The sequence below is a fragment of the Artemia sp. Qi Xiang Cuo genome, chromosome 10, assembly GCF_049724085.1.
Source record: "Artemia sp. Qi Xiang Cuo chromosome 10, ASM4972408v1, whole genome shotgun sequence".
NCBI lineage: Eukaryota > Metazoa > Arthropoda > Branchiopoda > Anostraca > Artemiidae > Artemia > Artemia sp. Qi Xiang Cuo.
In genome coordinates this window covers 64,962,485-64,983,379 of record NC_142803.1, presented here as the reverse complement: position 1 = coordinate 64,983,379, position 20,895 = coordinate 64,962,485, and the positions used below count along the sequence as shown (strand labels likewise).

Sequence of the window (20,895 nt, the reverse complement as noted above, 5' to 3'; positions counted from 1 at the left end):
TACTAATTCAATGACGGTGAGCCAAAATAAAAGCTGCATTAACTAAAAAACGATCAGACATTAAATAAAAAAAACGAGTTTTTTAAACTGAAAGTAAGGAGCGACATTAAAACTTAAAACGAACAGAAATTATTCCGTATATGAAAGGGGCTGTCCCCTTCTCAACGCCTCGCTCTTTACGCTAAAGTTTGACTCTGTCTCACAACTTTATTTTTTAAAACAATAAAAAACTTTGGCGTAAAGAGCGAAGTGTTGAGGAGGGGACAGCCCCTTTCATATACGGAATAATTTCTGTTCGTCTTAAGTTTTAATGTTGCTCCTTACTCAGTTTAATTGTTTTTTTTATATAATATGTAATAAAGACAATATGTAATTGTAAACAATTACAATTTGCAAACAATTGTAAAAGGTCATTTTTTTTTGCTGTAAAGTGCAAATTATTTTCTGTTCTTGGAAAGACATGGGGGCTGTCAGCCTTATTCCTGTTAATTTTTGCTCGTTTTGAGTGTGACTCCGTAATTGCTGTAAATTTGTATTTGTAAAATTAAAGACAATAGTAATTGTCTTTATGTAATAAAGACAATATGTAATTGTAAACTTTTTGTAATTGCTGTTTGTTTGGGTTTCATTTACTTCTTGATGGTAATATTTGGTAGTTTTACGCTTGGATGATTATTTTAATTTATTTCTGCTCATTTTGGCTTAATGGAGCTCTTCATTTTTCACTGAAGAACCTGTTCTGTGGAAACAGTTTTTTTAGTTAATACTATTAATAAGGTGATTTAGTGGGTATGACTTTTCTGGTATAGAGACATTAATTTGCATTAAAAACTTCTATTATAGGCTCTATCAGTTTTTGATGTTTTCGCCGAATGTTGGTACTTTGATTGTTTCTTCGTGAATTTTTTTTTGAAAAAGTTTCTTTCTCCATGATTCTCCAAATAATTCATTGTTTGGAGAAAGAATGAAAGAATAGTTTCTAATGAAAGAAATAATTCAACTTTGCTTGCGCAAACTTTGCACACCATTCGTAACAAATTATGTTAGCAAAGATTTGTTTTGTTCTACTGTTATTTTTGCTAATGAACAACAGCATTACGAAAATAGAATGAGTTCCTACAGTCGCTCTGTGCTATAATCATTAAATTTCTACCCTAGAGCTTTTTGAAGAAGCGTCAAGGACGTTGTTATAATAATAGGATAGCAGAAATAGCTTGGAATCTTATTTCAAAGGAATTAGAGAAACTTTGTACTCCTCAACAAGAAATAAAGAAGGACAAATCTGAAGGAAATGGAGAGGATGTCAGGTTAGATTGTAATTACTTTACATTAAGAGATTGTGTTATCTTTAATCTTGACATATAGTTATATGTGCGATTTTTCTTTTTTTTTCTTATGTTTCTTGCATTGAAGTCTTGGTTTCAAAAAGAAATTTGATACCCTTCTTAAACTGGTTTACTTCGAAGACAGTCTGACCTATGGAAGAAATCCCACTTAACACTTGCGAATTGACTCCGTTATCGGCGATTCTCATCAATGTTTTTTACATTTTTTTAACCTAGTTGTTTTTTGTCTTTCAGATCTTTATTTTTATTCGTTGTCTTTTTTCATGTTAATATAATTATGTAAACTATCAGTTCCCGAAAAATCTTTTTTGAAATCATCGTCTTCTTGATTTTTCGTTTTGAAATCGACCCCTCTCCCCTAGAATTTTTTTTTTTAAGGACAAAAAGTACACTTTTTATGGTATCATTATTGAAATTACTCTTTTCGACATTTTCATTGTTGAAAATTAAAACAACATTTTGCCATCCTCCTAGATTTTGAAAGATACATCCCCCTTATATTTTCGTGAGTTGACGCCCCTGGTGCATTTAGGTGCATTTGCTTTCGGGATTATTCTAAGTTTGAGGGAATCAAACTCCGCTCCTTAGAATTAAGGTTTACTTTTGATTATAGTGCTTTTGATATTTAAAAGTTAAATTTTTCTTAAAAGTTATCGGCTCATATTACACGCCTCGTTCTATATTCATCTGTATATATCCCTCCTGATAAAGGGAGATCAGAAATTAAATCTCATTCACCTGAATTGCCTTTCTTGGAAAGTATGTAAATGTGGACCAACAAATCCGCTTCTGAGTCCTTAGGTAACCCCCTTCCCACAAAAAAATCTACTGGTCTCCGCCCTAATAGTTGGTGCTCAATTAGGCAACACTTTATAACCATTAGTTTTATTTAACTGCTTATTTAGTACGGACTGGACGGAGGTTCAGGAACAACTGGCATGCCGTGCGCTAGTATCGCCTCTGAGACCGGGAGGTTGTATTATTTTCATTTAAACAATTCTAACCAGATTGACAATTTAAAACAATTTGCTTGCTAGCATTTTGGCCTTATACGGCTAAAAATGTTGTTTTACTGGACAAACTGCCTTAACTCTGCATTTTGCAGTGATTTGATCTCTATTGTCATAGGCAGCGCTGCCTAAGTAAAGAATGATGTGGGCACAATGTGTTTTTTTTCTCCATACCTGGGCACTTCGTATCGAAGGATTTGTCGTAGAGACTTTCGAATAGGGCTCTTTCGATTGGAAATTTGAGTGGCTAGTGCCCTTTTTAATAGTCGAAAGTGATTGGAGGGCAACTAGCCCCCCCCCCCCCCTTCCCACGCCCATAATTCCCCCAAACACATCCAATCAAAATTTTGAGTTAACCATTTTGTTCAGCGCAGTTGATTTCCAGGTAGAAAATATGCTTTTGAGGAGGACACTCCCCCAAAACCCTCAGGGCAGGGGTTTTAAGTTATGCCCTGGGGGCTTATAAAGTTTTTATTGAAAGTGTTGTCGTAGAAACTTCACAAGGGCTCATTCAATTGGAAATTGAAAGGGCTAGTACCCTTTTAATAGTCGAAAGTGATTTAAGGGCAACCAACCCCCCTCTCACGCCCACCTTTTCTCCAGACACATCCAATCAAAATTTTTAGATAGCCATTTTGTTCAACGTAGTTGAAAGTTTTAGAAATTAGGTCTTTAAGGATGAGAACCCCTCCTCCACAGACCTCAGCGCAAGGGTTGTAATTTATGCCCTGGGGGCTTATAAAGTTTTTATAGAAAGCATTGTCGTAGAAACTTCACAAGGGCTCATTCAATTGGAAATTGAAAGGGCTAGTGCCTTTTTTAATAGTTGATAGGGATTGGATAGCGACTAACGCCCCTCTGACGCCCACCATTTTCCAAAACACATCGAATTAAAATTTTGAGATATATATTTTGCTCAACGTAGTTTAAAGTTATGGAAATTTGGTCTTTTAGGATGATAAACCCCTCAGAGCCCTCAGTGCAAGGGTTGTAAGTTATGCCCTGGGGCATATAAAGTTTTTATTGAAAGTGTTGTCGTAGAAACTTCAAAAGGACTCATTCAATTGGAAATTGAAAAGGCTAGCGGCTTTTTTAAGAATTGAAAGTGATTAGATTGCGACTAACGCCCCTCTCATGCCCACCATGTTCCAAAACACATCAAATTAAAATTTTGAGATATCCATTTTGTTCAACGTAGTAGAAGTTCTGGAAATTTTGTCTTTTAGGATGATAACTCCCTCAGAGCCCTCAGTGCAAGGGTTGTAAGTTATGCCCTGGGGGCATATAATGTTTATATAGAAAGTTGTTATAGAAATTTCAAAAACGGCTCATTTTATTGGAAATTGAAATTGCCCTTTTTAATTGTCGAAAGTGAGTGGAGAGTAATTAACCCCCCTCTTACGCCCACCATTTCCAAACGAATGAGCCTTTTTTGAAGTTTCTACGACAACACCTTCTATAAAAAAAAACCGTATATGACCCCAGGGTAAAACTTATAACCTTTGCCCTAAGGGCTGTGGGGGACTGTCCTCAAAAATATAATTTCTATTTGAAAATCAACTACGCTGAACAAAATGGGTATCTCAAAATTTTGATTGGATGTGTTTTGAGAGATAGTGGGGGTTGAAGGGGTGTTAGTCGCCTTCCAATCACTTTCGACTTTTAAAAAGGGCACAAGCCAATCCAATTTCCAATTAAATGAGCCCTTTTCAAAGTTTTTACGACAACTTCTTCGATACGAAGTGCCCTGCTTTAAAGGTTAAAATAAATAAATAATACATTGTGCCAACATCGGGGAAGTATCCTCCTCTTTACTTAGTCCCCGTTTCTTGTCTCGTTCTCGAGTGTCCCCGTTCTTTACTTAGGCAGCGCGATCGGGCTGCCCATGATTTGTGTTGTCGTAGAAACTTCAAAAAAGGCTCATTCGTTTGGAAATTCAAAGGGCTAGTGCCCTTTTTAATAGTCAAAAGTGATTGGAGGGCATCTAACCCGCCTCTCGTGGCCATCTTTTCCCCAAACACATCTAATCAAAACTTTGAGATAGCCATTTTATTCAACGTAGTTCTAAGTTCTGGAAATTAGGTCTTTGAGGGTGACAACACCCCCACAGTCCTCAGGGCAAGGGTTGTAAATTATGCCCCTTTATATAACGCGTTGTCGTAGAAACGTCAAAAAGGGTTCAGTCGATTGGAAATTGAAATGGCTAGTGCCCTTTTTAGTAGTCGAAAGTGATTGGAAAGAAACCAACACCCCTTCCACGCCCACCATTTCCCCAAACACATCCAATAAAGATTTTGAGATAGCCATTTTGTTCCACGAAGTTCAAAGTTCAGGAAATTATACCTTTGAGCAGGACACTCCCCCCACAGTCTTCAGGGCACGAGTTATAAGTTATGCCCAGGGCGTATATAAGGTTTTTATTGAAATCTTTGTCGTAGAAACTTGAAAAGGGGCTCATTCGATTGGAAATTCAAAGGACTAGTGCCCTTTTTAATAGTCGAAAGTGATTTGAGGGCAACTAACCCCCCTGTCACGCCCATCTTTTCCCCAAACACAGCCAATCAATATTTTAAATAGCCATTTGGTTCAACGTTGTTGAAATTCCGGAAAATTAGGTCTTTAAGGACGACAACCCCTCCTCCCCCACAGCCCTCAGGGCAGAGGTTTTGAGTTATACTGTTGTGGCCTATAAGATCTTTATTGAAAGCGTAGAAACTTCAAAAGGACTCATTCAATTGGAAAATTAAAGGGTTAGTGCCTTTTTTACTAGTTGAAAGTGATTGGAGAGCGACTAACGCCCCTCTCACGCCCACTGTTTTCCCAAACACATCCAATCACAATTTTGAGATATCTATTTGGTTCAACGTAGTTGAAAGTTCTTGAAATTAGGTCTTTTAGGATGATAACCCCACTCAGAGCCTTCAGTGCAAAGGTTGTAAGTTATGCCCAGGGGGCATATAATGTTTATATTGGAAGTTGTTATAAAAATTTCACAAAGGGCTCATTTGATTGGAAATTGAAATTGCCCTTTTTAATTGTCGAAAGTGAGTGGAGAATAATTAACCCCCCTCTTATGCCCGCTATTTCCCCAAAAACATTCAATCAAAGTTTATACATAACCATTTTGTTCAACACAGTTTAAAAATTCTAGAAATTATGTATTTAAGGATGACAAACCCCCCAGAGCCCCAAGGGCAAAGGTTGTAAGTTCTGCCCTGGGGGCATATAAGGTTTTTACAGATAGAGTTGTCGTAAAACGTCAAAAGTGGCTCATTCAATTCGAAATTGAGAGGGCTAGTGCCCTTTGTAATAGTCGAAACGTATTGGAGGGTAACTAACCTCCCTCTCACGCCCACATTTCCTCCAAACACATCCAATCAAAATTTTCAGATAGATATTTTGTTCTACATAGTAGAAGGCTCAGGGAATTAGGTCTTTTAGAATGACACCCCCCCCCCCCTGCATTCAGGGCGGTGGTTGTAAGTTGTGCTTTGGGGGTCTATAAGATTTTTATTGAAAGTTTTGTCGTATAAACTTCAAAAGGGCTTATTTTATTGGAAATTGAAACGGCTTGGGCAATTTTTAATAGTTGAAAGTGATTGGAGAGTGACTAACACCCCTCTCACGCCCACCATTCCCCCAAACACATCCAATCAAAATTTTCAGATAGCCATTTTGTTTAATGCAGTTGAAAGTTCTTGAAATTTGGTCTTAGAGGATGAGAACCACCCTAACAGACCTTAAGGTAAGGGCTTCAATTTATGCCCTGGGGGCATATAAGGTGTTTATAGAAAGCGTTGTCGTTTCCAAAATGGCTCATTTGATTGGAAATCAAAGGCCCAGAGCCCCTTTTAATAGTCGAAACTAATTGTAAGCCTTGCAATTTTTATAGTAAAGATCGATGTGGGTATAATTTATTATTTGATGTTGTTGTTGTTGTTTAGACCAGGGTGCTTCGTAGCAAAGGTGTTGTCGTGGGAACTTTGAAAAGGGCTTATTCAATTGAAAATAGAAAGGGCTAATTCCCAATAAGGCATCTTAGCACCATCCAAAAACGATCGAGGGTACTGTGATCATACTGATAAAGCTATCTTTTCTGTTAAAATTTAACCAAATTAAAAGGCGGTCTGTGTTTCACGTCTATAAAATAGAGCAGACAAATTTTTTTTGCGAATGATGTAAATATACCTATTTCAGATAAACCATAGGAGGTATGAAACTAAATCAAACTGTACCATTTGTGTCCAGATTTTTAAAAGGGTGTATGTTGTTAAAAATTACTGAAAATTTTTCACCAGCATACAATTAGCAGGCCAAACTATAAAGTCTAAAAAAACGAAAGGATTTAAAGTATTATTTTCTTTTTCCCTGAAAAGACTATGTCAATATAAAACGAACAGAAATTAATTAAAAAAACTTTTTCCACAAAATAAGTTTTTCAAAGAAAAGTAAATAACTCCATTTAACAAAAAATGAGCAAAAATAAAATCAAATAATCTACTAAGTGTGAAACTACCACAAATCAGCATCGATAAATAAATGAAACCCAAAACAAACAGAAATTATAATAATTAACCAAGTCAAACTCAAAATGAGCAGAAATTGACATAAGTTGGGCGCAAAACCCCTATGCCTTCCCAAGGCCAGAACAAAATTTGCACTTAGGCCTCCTGAAAAATACAAATGAATGTGCATTGTCAGTTTAATATACATATACTAAAATTTAGTAATTAAAATGTTAATATTATTTGATTTATTAAAGTTATAAAAGTAAAAACATTTACATTTTTTCAGTAAAGTGCAAATTTTGTTCTGGCCGTGGGACAAATTATGTTCTCGTAATTTTTCTTTTAGAGAAAAACAGAACAAAGAAGAGGAAGCAACATCACATATTACTACACTTATACCCAAATACTATAGAAAGAAATTACCATTTTCATGGGTCCATAAATGGCTTAAAATTGAATTAGTAAGAAAATCAATTATTAAATTCAGAGAGAGCATAGCAAATGGCATCAAGTGGTATGTTTACTTTATTTGTAGGTCAAAATTATGGACTGCTCCATATTTAATAGATATGTATGCAGGTTTTCAAAAGGGCATATGAGCAATATCGTAGCTAGTGCTACCATAAATAGTAATATCATAAAAAACTTTTAAAGGAGCTAATTCTGATTGGAAAACCTTCTATTACCGTTTTTAAGAGTCACAAGTAGTTAACAGGCAAGCAGTCCTTTTCCCAGACCCATTTTCTCCAAAAAACATCCAATCAAAATTTTGAGATAGCCATGTCTGTAGGAATATTGGGTATTTCAACCCTCCTCAGTTGTAATTACCTATCATGTTTTAAAACTAAATCAAAAGACACTGTTTGTATGCTAGTTGCCAATAAGACATCTCAGCAATATTCCATGAATGACTGAGGGTATTAAGTTGAAACTCTCAGTGTTACTAATATTATTACTTCTTTGTTTACAGTTTGACTTAATCAAAAGAGTATATATGTATCCGTGTTGTCAAAGAGCAATGATGCAATTTTTTGGGAATGAAAAAAAGTTTCATTTTTCAGGTAAACTTGAGGATGTATAAAACTAAATTAAACAATACTATGTGTTCAAAATTTTTGAAAGGGTATATGCTGATAAAAATTGTAAAGTCAAATAATCTTCTCAGTGTAAAGAAAAATTACGAGAACGTAATTTGTCCCAAGGCCAGAACAAAGAAAAAAGCTTCTCATAGTTTCTTTTCGTGTTTTTGCCGTGCTGTTTCGTTATTTTTTTGTATTTCTTAACCCTCTTTTATTCTTTTATTCTTAAAATCAAAATGTTCTGCCTTGGGACATTTTTGGAACAAACTACGCGCCGAACTCCAGCCCCTTGCTGCTTAGGTGTTAGAGAAGTGTTGGCATATGTTTCTGTAACCACTCAAAGTTGTATCTTCAAAGAAGAGTTACATATGGTTACGTCTACTTATTCATATTGTTTACTTTTTTTTCTATTTAATAGACAGAATAAAAGTATTGTAATGTATATAGAGAAATCATAGCACTAAAAGCCTATTTGCATTTTTTTATTTTTTTGTGATATTTTTCTAGTTTTCAGACCACTTTCCAACTTGTCCTTGTTTATTGCTATTCCGCACCTGTATGTCTAAAGTTTTTTGATGTTTATCAGGAGAGAGGGGGGAGATGTCTAGTGAAATAAGTTAGACATACCAACATTTTGCTTAGGTTTTGAAAACCTTAAAAACCTTCTCTAGAAAAATAGTTTCCCTTTCCTAACTGTCACGGTCGTCCACCTTCGAAAATCGTTTAAACCATTTTGTGTACCATGGATTTCTCGGCATCAGAAATTAAATAAAAAAAGTTTTTTTCCAACTGAAAGTAAGTAGGGACATTAAAACTTAAAACGAACATGAATTATTCCAAATGTGAAGGGGCTGCTTTCTTTTTAATATCTCTAAGACAAATAAAAAGAATTTTGTATAGGAATCTTGACAAGTTCCTCCAGTGTAAAATTGTCCTTGAAAAGCTCACCCCCCCCCCCCTAGGAACTTTCCTCCCTAGAGAAAATTATCTCAGTAGAAAATCCCCCAGCAGAAAATGCTCCCCCCTCTCCAAAAAATGTCTTTAAATCCCCCAATCAGAAATAATATAGGTAAACAGTGGGCAAATATCCTGACTTTCAAAGCTTTTACCAGGGGCTGTCGGGGGTTATATTATCCTCAAAGACATAGTTACTGGACTTTTCAACTATGCTCAACAAAATGGCTATCTCAGAATTTTGGTCGGATGAATTTCAAGAAAAAAAGGTGGGTGGGAGGGGGCCATTTACCCTCCAATCTTTTTGTTCACTTAAAAAGGGAACTAGAACTTTTAATTTCCGTTTGGGTGAGCCCTTTGTCAATATTCTAGGACTATTTTTTCGATGTGATAACTCTATGTTTGTTGTCTCTGTGAGTGTGTCGTCTTTGGAAAAACAAACAAATAAACACGCATCAGTGATCTTTCTTCTGGCAAAAAATACAAAATTCTACATTTTTGCAAGCGAAATGTTGAAACTTCTAAATCGGGGTTTTTGGATACGTTCAATCTGATGGTGTCATTTTCATTAAGATTCCTTGTTTTGTACAGGTTGTTTCCCCCCGTTTTCGAAATTAGGCAAATTTTCTCAAGCTCGTAGCTTTGATATGTAACACTAAACTTTTTTTTTTATTGCTCAAATATTTATTCAAATACATACAAACACAAATTTTGGTCTAAAAGGTCAAATAAAATTTCTCTCTCTACAACTGAATTAAATTCAGGAAGAATTATATACATGAAATATCACATTAACAGTCACATTGAAATGTGATCAAAATTTTAAGATTGTCATTTATGTCTGTGAGGAAAACAATCCCCCCGCCCCCCTACAGTTCTCAGGGAAAGAGTTGTAAATTATAATTTTGGGGTGTATAAGATTCTTTTAAAAATGGTGGTCGCATATGCTTTGGAGGGGACTCATTGGATTGGTAATCTTAAGTTCTAGTGCCCTTTTTAAGAGTCAAAGTAATCAGAAGTAGCTACTCCCCCCCCCCCCCCCGCACACACACACAAGCACGTCCTTTTTTTCTGAGATTTATCGAATAGATATTTTGAGACGGTCCTTTTATTCAAAATAGCCCAAATATCTTATAACAAGGCTTTTGAGGTTTATACAAACCACCAGAGCCTGAGGGCGAAGGTTGTAAGTTATACCCCATGGGCATTTAAGGCTTTTATGAAAGGGAGGGTTGTATAAGCTTTATAGGTGGCTCATTTGGTAAAAATTGAAAGTTCTAGTTCCGTTTTAAGAGTCAATAGTGATAGAGGTCAAGTAGCACCGCCTCCCCTAATTAACCTTCTTTTCACCAAATGTTTCTGATTGAAATTTTGCGATGGCAATTTTGTTTAAAATAGTCTAAAGGACATAGAACAATGCTTCCAGGTTCGGCCCAACCCCCCAGAGCCCTGTTGTTCAGCGTAGTTGATTTCCAGATAGAAAATATCTTTTTGAGGAGGATACTCCCCCATAGCCCTCAGGGCAACGATTGTGAGCTATGCCCTGGGGTCATATAAGGTTTTTATAGAACGCGTTGTCGTAGAAACTTCAAAAAGGGCTTATTCGATTTGAAATTGAAATGGCTAGTGCCCTCTTAATAGTCGAAAGTGATTGGAAGGCAATTAATATTCTTTCCACTCCGACCATTTCCCCAAACATATGCAATCAAAAAATGTCTGTATATCCCCCAATCGGAAATAATTTAGGTAAACAGTGGGCAAATATCCTGACTTACAAAGCTTTTACCAGGGGCTGTCGGGGGTTATATTATCCTCAAAGACATAGTTACTGGACTTTTTTCACTTAAAAAGGGAACTAGAACTTTTAATTTCCGTTTAGGCGAGCCCTTTGTCAATATTCTAGGACTATTTTTTCGATGTGATAACTCTATGTGTTGTCTCTGTGAGTGTGTCGTCTTTGGAAAAACAAACAAATAAACACGCATCAGGGATCTTTCTTCTGGCAAAAAATTCAAAATTCTGCATTTTTGCAGGTAAAAGGTTGAAACTTCTAAATCGGGGTTTTCGGATACGTTCAATCTGATGGTGTCATTTTCATTAAGATTCCTTGTTTTGTACAGGTTGTTTCCCCCCTTTGTCGAAAATTAGGCAAGTTTTCTCAAGCTTACGTAACACTAAACTTTTTTTTTTATTGCTCAAATATCTATTCAAATAAATACAAACACAAATTTTGGTCTAAAAGGTCAAATAAAATTTCTCTCTCTACAACTGAATTAAAATCAGGAAGAATTATATACATGAAATGTCACATTAACTTATTGGCATGATAATAAGAAAGTGCCGACAATTTGTTGAAAATATGGAAAAAAAAATTCAACTCAACTTGCTGAAAAAGGTTGGAGAAAAAATTTTAAGATCTAAATGAAATTTGGAAATATAATTTTATGAAATGAGCTCTTTAAATAGCAACACAACATAGACTAAGAAGATATCAAGTGTTTTTGGTGTTTGTTCATTTGCTAAATCGCAGAAAATCGGTTGGGAACCACTGGGAACTAATGAATCTGATATATTTGGAATCAACATAACAAGCCGATTCTATTGATACACCTATTAGTATCAAAATTCCGTTTTTTAGAGTTTCGGTTACTTCCGAGCCGCATCGCTCCTTACTTACAGTTTGTTACCACGAATTCTTTGATTAGTGGATCATGTAAACATTGCGGAAAGTTCAAATCATCTGATAAGAGATCAATAGAAATAAGAGATCTAAAAATGAGCCTTTGAGGCAGTAGCAGATGAGCTGGTAGACGCCATTAGAAGGTGTAAATTCAAGGTTATGTTCTATAATGTGAAATAATTAAAGGGCAGAAAATATAAAAGTAGACAAGGTAAATAAAAGAGGCATAAATCAAAATGATTGGGAGTTTCACTTCTGGTCGAATCTAAGCGGTGATAGTGTATCCAGTGAAGACTATGATGATCAGCTAAAATGGTTAACGAAATAGACTTTTAGAATATAATACTAAAAGTTTCTTTACTTATGTATTGTTATAAATAACTGTGGATGTTGAGGTTAGACGTAGAAAGCATAGTAGTAAAAGCAAGTAGTGTTTTTCGCAAATGAGTATTATAGCTGCCTAAGTAAAGAACGATGTTGGCACTTTTTTTTTTTTTTTTTTTTTTTTTTTTTTTTTTTTTTTTTTTAGACCAGGGCACTTTATATCGAAGGAGTTGTCGTAGAAACTTCGAAAAGGGCTCATTTGATTGGAAATCGGAAGGGCTTGTTCCCTTTTTAATAACTGAAAGCGATTGGAAGGCAACTAGCACCGCTTCCATGCCCACCATTTCCGCCAATACATCCAATCATAATTTTGAGATCGCCATTTTGTTCAAAGTATTAGATGAAAGATCTGGAAATTATATCTTCGAGGATGAATTCCCCCCTTCCCAGAGCCCTCAGGGCGAGGGTTGTAACTGATGCACTGGGGGCATATAAGGTTTATATAGAACGGGTGATCGTGTAAACTACAAAAAGGTCTCATTTGATTGGAAATTTGATGGGTAAAACTAAACTTGATGAAACTTATATATTTGAAATCTGTATTAAAATCTGATTCTTTTTATGTATCTATCGGTATCAAACTCCCATTGTTTATAGTTTCGGTTACTATTGGAGCCGGGTCACTCCTTAGACTCCTTAGTTCGTTACCATGAACTGTTTGATTTCTGCTCGTTTTGAGTTTGACTCGGTTATTTATTTTTTGCTCCTAATGCCATTTGTTAGTCAAAGTGACAAGACAAACGCGTTGGCATGAAGCTCTTTCTGATTTCCTGAGAAGGCCACATTTTGGAAAGAAGCCCTTCAAAAATAGCTTTGATCAACGCTACTCATTCATTTAAAAGCATGATACCGTTGAATACCTCTGGTAATGTTTTTAGCAGTTTCCTTAACTATCCCAGTATAAGGATTCAGTTTTAATTTGGGGAACGAGCTCTTTACGAGTACCTAAATGTATATTCATTTAATTTGAAAAACTGCTCCTTTCTGTTCTTATATGGAGTTTCGTATTACGATCTTAGAGTAATTACCTTTTTTGACTGGAATTAGGAATGTTTAAAGAACACTCCTTATTGGGACCTTTGGTCCCTTTTTTTTCAGAAAAATGTCTTTTTTGTAAATTTAACTTCATTTATGTTACATATCTAAATATTGGGAAAGCTTTTATTACGATGTCTGAAGAATCCACTAATTAACGAGTGTCTGAAAAGGCCAGTTGAGCGATGACTCATACTGCTTAAATTTACAGCTTGAAAAGCTTCAAAGGATGTTGGGAATTTTATTTTGATTCTGCCATTCATCGCCTTTGGTCAGAGGTGCGCGCGCAAGCGCGTGTCTTAAAGTTCAGTGGTTAATTCTAAGAGTTTTACCTTTAGTTCCGTTTGAGTTCCTTTTTTGTAGCTTGACTGATTACAGTAAGATCTTTTATACTATATAATCTTTAACTTTTTAGCCTAGGTAGAGTCTGAGGAGATAGTTAGAAATATTACCGGTAACCCTTGGCCTTAAAGTGGCCCCTGGGACCATTCGATCACGCTATCGTACCTAAGGCAGGGTATATTGTAAATCGGGCACTGACATACCCGATAGATACGGAACTGTTGGGGTAAGCGCGGGAATCCCTCTAACATTTGGGCCGACAAGGGGTTTTCCCCCTCGAGTAAGTGACATAGCAAAATTTTTGCGCCATTTTTGCACCAATAATTGGTGACCCCCGTAGGTTTACACTCCAATAAGTGGTGGCAGCAAGAAAAGGTCCTATCAGTACACCTGATAGTAAAAGAATTCCGCGTTTTCAAAGAGACAAGTTAATTTAGCCTACGGAGTAGCCTATGGTGGTTGCATATAAAAAGACAAAAATACACAATCAATAAATAGAATTATGAAGGTCTATAATGGACTGTGTGCCTTGTTAAACAAATGTAAGAAAGAATAACGTGAAACTAATAAGTTGAGTTTATAGTGGGGGAATCTCCGGATTGAAATGTATTACAGGATTTAAGGACAGATAAGAAAACGTCGAAAGTTGGGTTAATATTTGAGTGAATTGCCGGACTTAGATATAATCTTTAGTAAGAAGGTTATAAGAGTATTGATGATGGCAAATTAGGAGAATTTATCAGTTTTTGCGCACATTAGCCAAGGAAGGACTGGTGGGAGGCACCTGTCATATTGAGTAATCTGCCCAGGAGGAGGTTATATTTCGAGTAAGAGTATCCAGGGAGGATACGTGATTTGTTTTACAGGGTAGTTCCCCTATTTGAATTTAGTCCAGCTAATTCACTAGTGGAATATTCGCGCAGTTTTTCAGTTTACCTTCTCGTCTAACCCCTGTTGATTCGTTTTTCGGAGATATATTTCACTCGCGTAAAACTGCTTGTTGTGAAAGAAATCGTTAATAACTAATGAAGTCTAGATATTCCGGTTATTTGAAAATATGCTGAATCTCATTACACGGAGTTGAGATAAACAATAGTAATTGCGTATCGTAATTTTTGCTTGGGACAATTGTTGAATTTGCCAAGATTGACTAATTGAATAAGAGATAATATATTCGGAAAGAAGTATACGCGATAAAATGAGGGGTAACGAAATAAACAAGGAAGAAATAATGTGTGAAAAAACAAAACGAACTCACCCCTCAGAGGCTGTGCCAAATGAAGGAGAGTTACGGGATAGAAATAGTACAGATATGGAACAAATGAATTAAGAAAATGAATTAAGAAGAAATAATGACAGACGGAATTTTGAAATAATGTTTGACAGAGATAAGATTAACTCAAGACCGAGAAGGGCTAGTGAAGCCCATAGAAAAAGTAGGAAAATAGAAAGAAAGGCAAATATGGAGGCCTTGGAGAGCGAGCACCGAGAATATATGAAAAAATTACAGGATGAGATAGATCAAATTGAAAAGGATAGTCAAGCCTATGAAATACTTCATCAGGCCCGTATGGACAAAATTGAAAAAGATAGTCAAGCCAATGAAATACTTCATCAGGCCCGTATGGACAAAATTGAAAAAGATAGACAAGCCAATGAAATATATCATTAGGCTCGTATGAAAAAAATTGAAGCCCGTAAGCCAATGTCAGTAAGTGAGAGATTATCAGACATTTATTACACATTAAATGTTAAAATGGAAAATCATGCTACTTCGTTGACAAGGCGGACCGGCCCATAAAACAAATTGGGAGGCTGCACCGCCCTGTCGGAAAAGTGAAATACTTTATACGCGTGTTCGAAATATTGATAATCTACAGAAATGGGATGCAGAAGTAAACAGACAACATAATATTGAAAATACGACGCGCGAAAATGATTTTTCGGGAAAATTTCCAGAAAATGGAAAAATTGAAAACACTTTTAATGAATATGAGACACTAAGAAGTACAGGCCAAAATGAAGCGCTGATGGTACCAGAGAATAAGGAGACGAAATTTATTGTTCGCGCTTTTCCTCGTAGAGTTCAAGAAATTTTAGTACTATATGATAAACCAAATGTCGGAGTTCAGTTCCCATTTAATGACGAAATATTTGTTTCTGCGGTAAAAGTAAAGAGAACTAAAATAAAGAAAAAGGATGCAAAGCGGAACTACAATAAAGAAATGCAGTCAAAAATGGTGGACAGTGGAGTCCAATTCAGATTTCATGACGATTTATTTAATGCTACGACAAAAGAAAAGAAAACTAAGAGGGAGAAAAGAGGTATTAAACGGAGCTACAATGAAGTAATGCAGTCAAATATGGTGGACACTAGAGTCCAGTTCAAATTTAATGATAATTTATTTTGCGCGATGGAGAAAGTTGAGAAGGGTGAAATAGAACAGATAAATGCAGAAGGGAGACAGGATTTGGAGCTTTAGCCTGCTTTGGTGAGGAGTGTGAGGTTGTCTGGGCTGTGCCTAGATAAAATAAATAATGGGGGGGGGGACAAAAAGGTCCAAGACCCACTGGGAAAATTGCAAAATTACAATAAGACGGAAAAACTTAGGAGGGAGGAGAAGACCCATGACATATTAAGAGAAACTACAGATAATACTGACATAGAATTGACTTGTCAACAACGGGTTACGGAAAGATTGAAAGGTATTGAATTTTGGAATGGATCGAAGAAATTTGGGAAGGAATCTGATATTGGTCTGATCAACTCAAAAGAGGCTTTGTTCCTTTATGAGGGGGAGGAATCCCTTGGGGAAGATCCCCTGCGGAAAGACGTGAAAGATAGCCCTTTTCCGCAATGCAACTGGTGGACAAGTTGTGATCCCTTTACTGAAGCCTTGTCTTTCCAGTCTTCAATATTATCTTCATCCCTCATCGCCGGGCATTATTTATTCAATTATTTTAGGAAACAAGACCCAGAAAAAAGCGATTCAAGGTTCGCTCAGATTTTTACTTCATTTTCCTGAACCCCTATCGTTTTCAGAGGCCTTTGTATTTTCGGCCTTGGATTGTTTGAAATTATGCCAAGGGGCAATTTCCTTTTTTTTTATTGAGATGTGGGGTTGTTTCCACAGATGGAAAATAAGAAGCTAGTGCAGCCAATTTTTTCATGATGGCTGGCATAATCGAAAGTGCCAGGAACTGATTCTCTGCTCCTCTCAAATGTAAATTCGTGAGAGCGAGGAAATTTGTATTTTTGACTATGCTGCGCACGATCATTTTCTGCGAATCTTGGGAACTTCAATTTTCAAAACCAAATGCGGATGCCATACGATCTAGACAATGGTGGCTCTACGGTAGAGACGTGTGGATGACGACGGATCCTGAGCCAAGCGGTGGAAGTACAGGCATTGGTGAAAGAAAGAAGAGAAGATAAACAAGTTTGGTGATTTTTAAGTTGGTGTTATTTATTTTATGTTTCTGTTTTGTGCTCTGACCTATGGCGTGATGGCGGCTATTTTTCTTAGGAGGGAGGTGTTGGGACCTTTGGCCCCTTTTGTTTCAGAAAAATGTCCTTTTTATAAATTAAACTTCATTTATGTTGCATATCTAAATCTTGAAAAAGCTTTTATTACGATGTCTGAAGAATCCACTAATTAGCGAGTGTCTGAAAAAGCCAGTTGAGCGATAACTCATGCTGCTTAAATTTAGAGCTTGAAAAGCTTCAAAGGATGTTGGGAATTTTATTTTGATTCTGCCATTCATCGCCTTTGGTCAGAGGTGCGCGCGTAAGCGCGTGTCTTAAAGTACATTGGTTAATTGTAAGAGTTTTACCTTTAGTTCCGTTTGAGTTCCTTTTTTGTCGCTTGACTGATTACAGTAAGATTTTTTATACTATATAATCATTGACTTTTTAGCCTAGGTAGATTCCGAGGAGATAGTTAGAAATATTACCGGTAACCCTTGGCCTTAAAGTGGCCCCTGGGACCATTCGATCACACTATCGTACCCTAAGGCAGGGTATATTGTAAATCAGGCACTGACATACCCGATAGATACGGAATTGTTGCGGTAAGCGCGGGAATCCCACTAACATTTGGGCCGACAAGGGGTTCTCCCCCTCGAGTAAGTGGAATAGCAACATTTTTGTGCCATTTTTGCACCAATAAGTGGTGACCCCCGTAGGTGTACACTCCAATACTCCTATTGTGATGAACACTTTGAATTGCTGGAACGTTTAGTAGCTTTTAAGAATTCTGTTAACTGTATAACCACAAGGGACCAAGTCAACCTTCGTTTTCTTTGCGAAACGTTTTCTTTGATCAATTTTATATGTTTTCAAAGTTTTTGTTCCTTTTGAATAAATTTTATTTGGTTTTGCCTTTTGAATCTAATAATGTAAAAATAATAATCTTTTTCTTGCACCCCTTGTGTTGGTAGAATTTTTTTTTTTTTTTTTTTTTTTTAACTGAAAAACTCAAAATTCTACCTAAACAATTTCAAAATAGCTACGTAAAAGTTATAGTGGCTTGACAAATATAGTTGCTTTTTTTTTATTTTGTATTCAGAACTGCACTAGAATAACCTCTAAAACCATTTGTTTCAAACACGAGTAAGCTGATTGAAACTTTCAAAAACTAAACATTATGATGAGCATTACGATGAGTATTTTCTATCCATCTATTTCTTTTGCTTAATTTTATTCTTTTGTGTTTGTATGAAATTTCATGAATTCAAAAGACAAAACTTCATCTCAAAAATTTTTCTTTGCAATCTGATGTATTAAAACAATCATAATCCGTTCAAACCACTTATTTTTTCTTTTCTTCCATTTTGTTAGTCCCATTTAGTTAATGTTAGTAATGTTGCAGTCAGCCAACAAAAAGTCTAAACGGCTTTAATATCATTAAAACCTTAACGGAATAACAGGGAGATGACTTTTATAAACTAAAAAGTAAGAAAGATAAACATACCATAAAGGAATTAGACTCACTTTATTTAGGTTTGCTCTACTTTTATGTTAATTTATCTAAAAAGTAAATATTTGTAGCCTAATTTATTTTTCTATTACATACGTTCTATCAATACTATCCATGTCTGTGTATATTTTTCAAATATCCGTTCCAAAATTTCGTACTTTGTTGAGAACAATTTCTAAGCATTTGAAAATCATGCGCATTATTGCGACAAGGCTATGTCTTTCTTCTTTATTGAATAAAATAAATAAATTAATATAACTACAACGAATATCGCTTCTGATTGATATCATTCATGTTTCCTATGCAGTTTTTAATTAATACTAGACGAATATAGGTTTCTAATAACTCTTTTGTCTTGTGATGCAAGGAATGAACAAACGAAACAGAAGAAAAAAGACCACAAGCATGTAGAAGTTTCAGATACAAATCGAGAACCAGGGATAAAAAGCATTCTTCCACATCGGCTTCAGGAAAGGTCGCGTGATCTTTGGCTGCATCCCTCAGCAAAAACTTTACCAGGCTTAGTTGGTAATGCCAGTGTCTTGCCTACGACCGAGAACAGTGGTTCAAATGAAGGTCATGTGGAGGTTCATCGAATTGATACTGCAGAGTCTTCTGATGTCATCCATGAGGTAGATGTTTAAAATATTAGCCTGTGCTTTATCAATATTTCCACTTTTATTCAGAAAACTTGGTGAAATAATATTAAATTCGGATCACTGTGATGCTTGTTGTGTAAGAATGAAAAAAAAAAAACAAATCTAAGAATAGTATGGGAAAATACTAAAAGTGGTGTACCGTAGAAGTACATGGCTACTAAATGGTTGTAATAAGAAAATATCTTTGATAAGCTTGATCAAAACACATTCTTTCAGTAGTCCACGTAGGCTAGTTCTGAAGAAGAAAAGAAATTATGGGCCAAGAAAAAAAACGATAAAAAGATGTTTTCATTTTGCTTTCAATTATTTAGGATCATGCTGATGATTTAAGCATCCTAAGCAAAAATACTCCCAAAATAAAGACATTTTAGAGTTTTTGTGAGTTAAGGGTGCAAGAAAATAGGTTTAAAAATTTTGGTTAAGAATATCAAGTTGTTAAGACTACGAATAGGTGATGGTGATGTTGGGTAACGAGAAGATCGATCAAGTGGACAAGTTTTTACCTAGGCACTATTATTAACAAAGATATTGGGTAAAGTGAATATTTTAAAAGTAGAATAGCCAAAGCCCAGGGTGTTTTTCACAGTTGAAAATTGTTTTTTCGCAGTTGGAAAAATAAGAAGACATGTCTGTGAACCGAGATCGGAAAATAAGAAACTACAGTGGTGACATTGGTCAACTATGGTTCTGAAGCATGTGCACTCCAAATTCGGAGGAGGGTTTGCTAAATGTTTTCGAGAGAAATTGTCTACGGGCTGTTTTGGTTACCCAACTAACTAACTGTATCTCAAACAGTAGGCTATACAAAAATGTGGTTCAATTCCACGTTTTAGGGCTATAGTTAGAGAAAGGTTGAGATGGCTAAGACACGTTCTGTAGATGAATGATGAGAGACTTCCAAAGATTTTCCTTATTGGCCAATCGTCTAGGGTCAAACCAAAAACAGGCGGTTGCAGAATGGGATGGTAGGATGTCGTAAGAAAAGATTTCAGGGAAATAGGAGCTTCTTGGAAAGATGTAAAGAGGGTTCCTTTGAATAGGTTGGAATCGAGGAGGAGCGTGCTTAGCTTGGGTGGCCTCAGGCGGCTGGGTGCTGCAGTGAGTTGTTTGTTGTAGTATTAGTATAGTGTAGTGTTGTAGTGTAGTTTGCTGTAGTATTAGTGTAGTGTAGTGTTGTTGTGTAGTTTGTTGTAGTATTAGTGTAGTGTAGTGCTGTAGTGTAGTGTAGTGTTGTAGTGTAGTTTGCTGTAGTATTAGGGCAGTGTAGTGCTATAGTGTAGTTTGTTCTAGTATTAGTGTAGTTCAACATGAATCTGAGCGGAATACAGAAGATCTGAATAGTGGATGAAACCTGAAATAAAAAATAAAGGATTTAGTTTTAAGACACAACTGAAAACTAAATAATGGCGAAACCGACATAACGTTAGTCTAATAACATATTTATTTATAAATATGTCAAACCCTGTGAGGGTATTAGCGACTGCATTTTTGCCAGTCATGATTAAGTTGTTTTTAACAAAATTTCTTTATTACGTTTTTTAAATATCTAAAAGGGATAGTCTTGATAAGCTGTGTCTGAATGAAAAAAAGTTCCAGTCAAAAATGTCCAATGAAAAGTTAAACTGACTCGAACGATCACATAGCGAAAACTATAGCAAATAGCGACTGAAAAAGTAAGCTATTTGAGAATAACTCTTCTTTTGTCATTATCAGTGTTTTATCAGTAAACTAGCACCAATAATTGGGCCTCAGTCATGATTAAACAACTCTTATCATATAAATAATAAGATTCTTAATTCCAATAGAAACTAAGGGAAAATTCTTCATATTAGCATTTACTTCTGTGCCATTCAGAATATTTTCATGTCTGTTAATTTTAATTAATTGAGAATTTTTGAGGGATTAAAAAAAACAATTTA

The 20,895-nt window shown here is 35.8% G+C and overlaps 1 protein-coding gene across 1 annotated transcript in view; it reads left to right on the top strand.

Annotated features, from left to right (window-relative positions):
* Positions 1-20,895, top strand: part of LOC148948040 (uncharacterized) — a 183,430-nt gene that overhangs the window by 36,483 nt on the left and 126,052 nt on the right. Inside the window, exons 3-4 of the mRNA XM_089096069.1 lie at positions 1,159-1,307; positions 18,685-18,949. Of these exons, the coding sequence (XP_088952195.1) occupies positions 1,159-1,307; positions 18,685-18,949 (414 nt within the window). The remainder of the gene's footprint in view (positions 1-1,158; positions 1,308-18,684; positions 18,950-20,895) is intronic.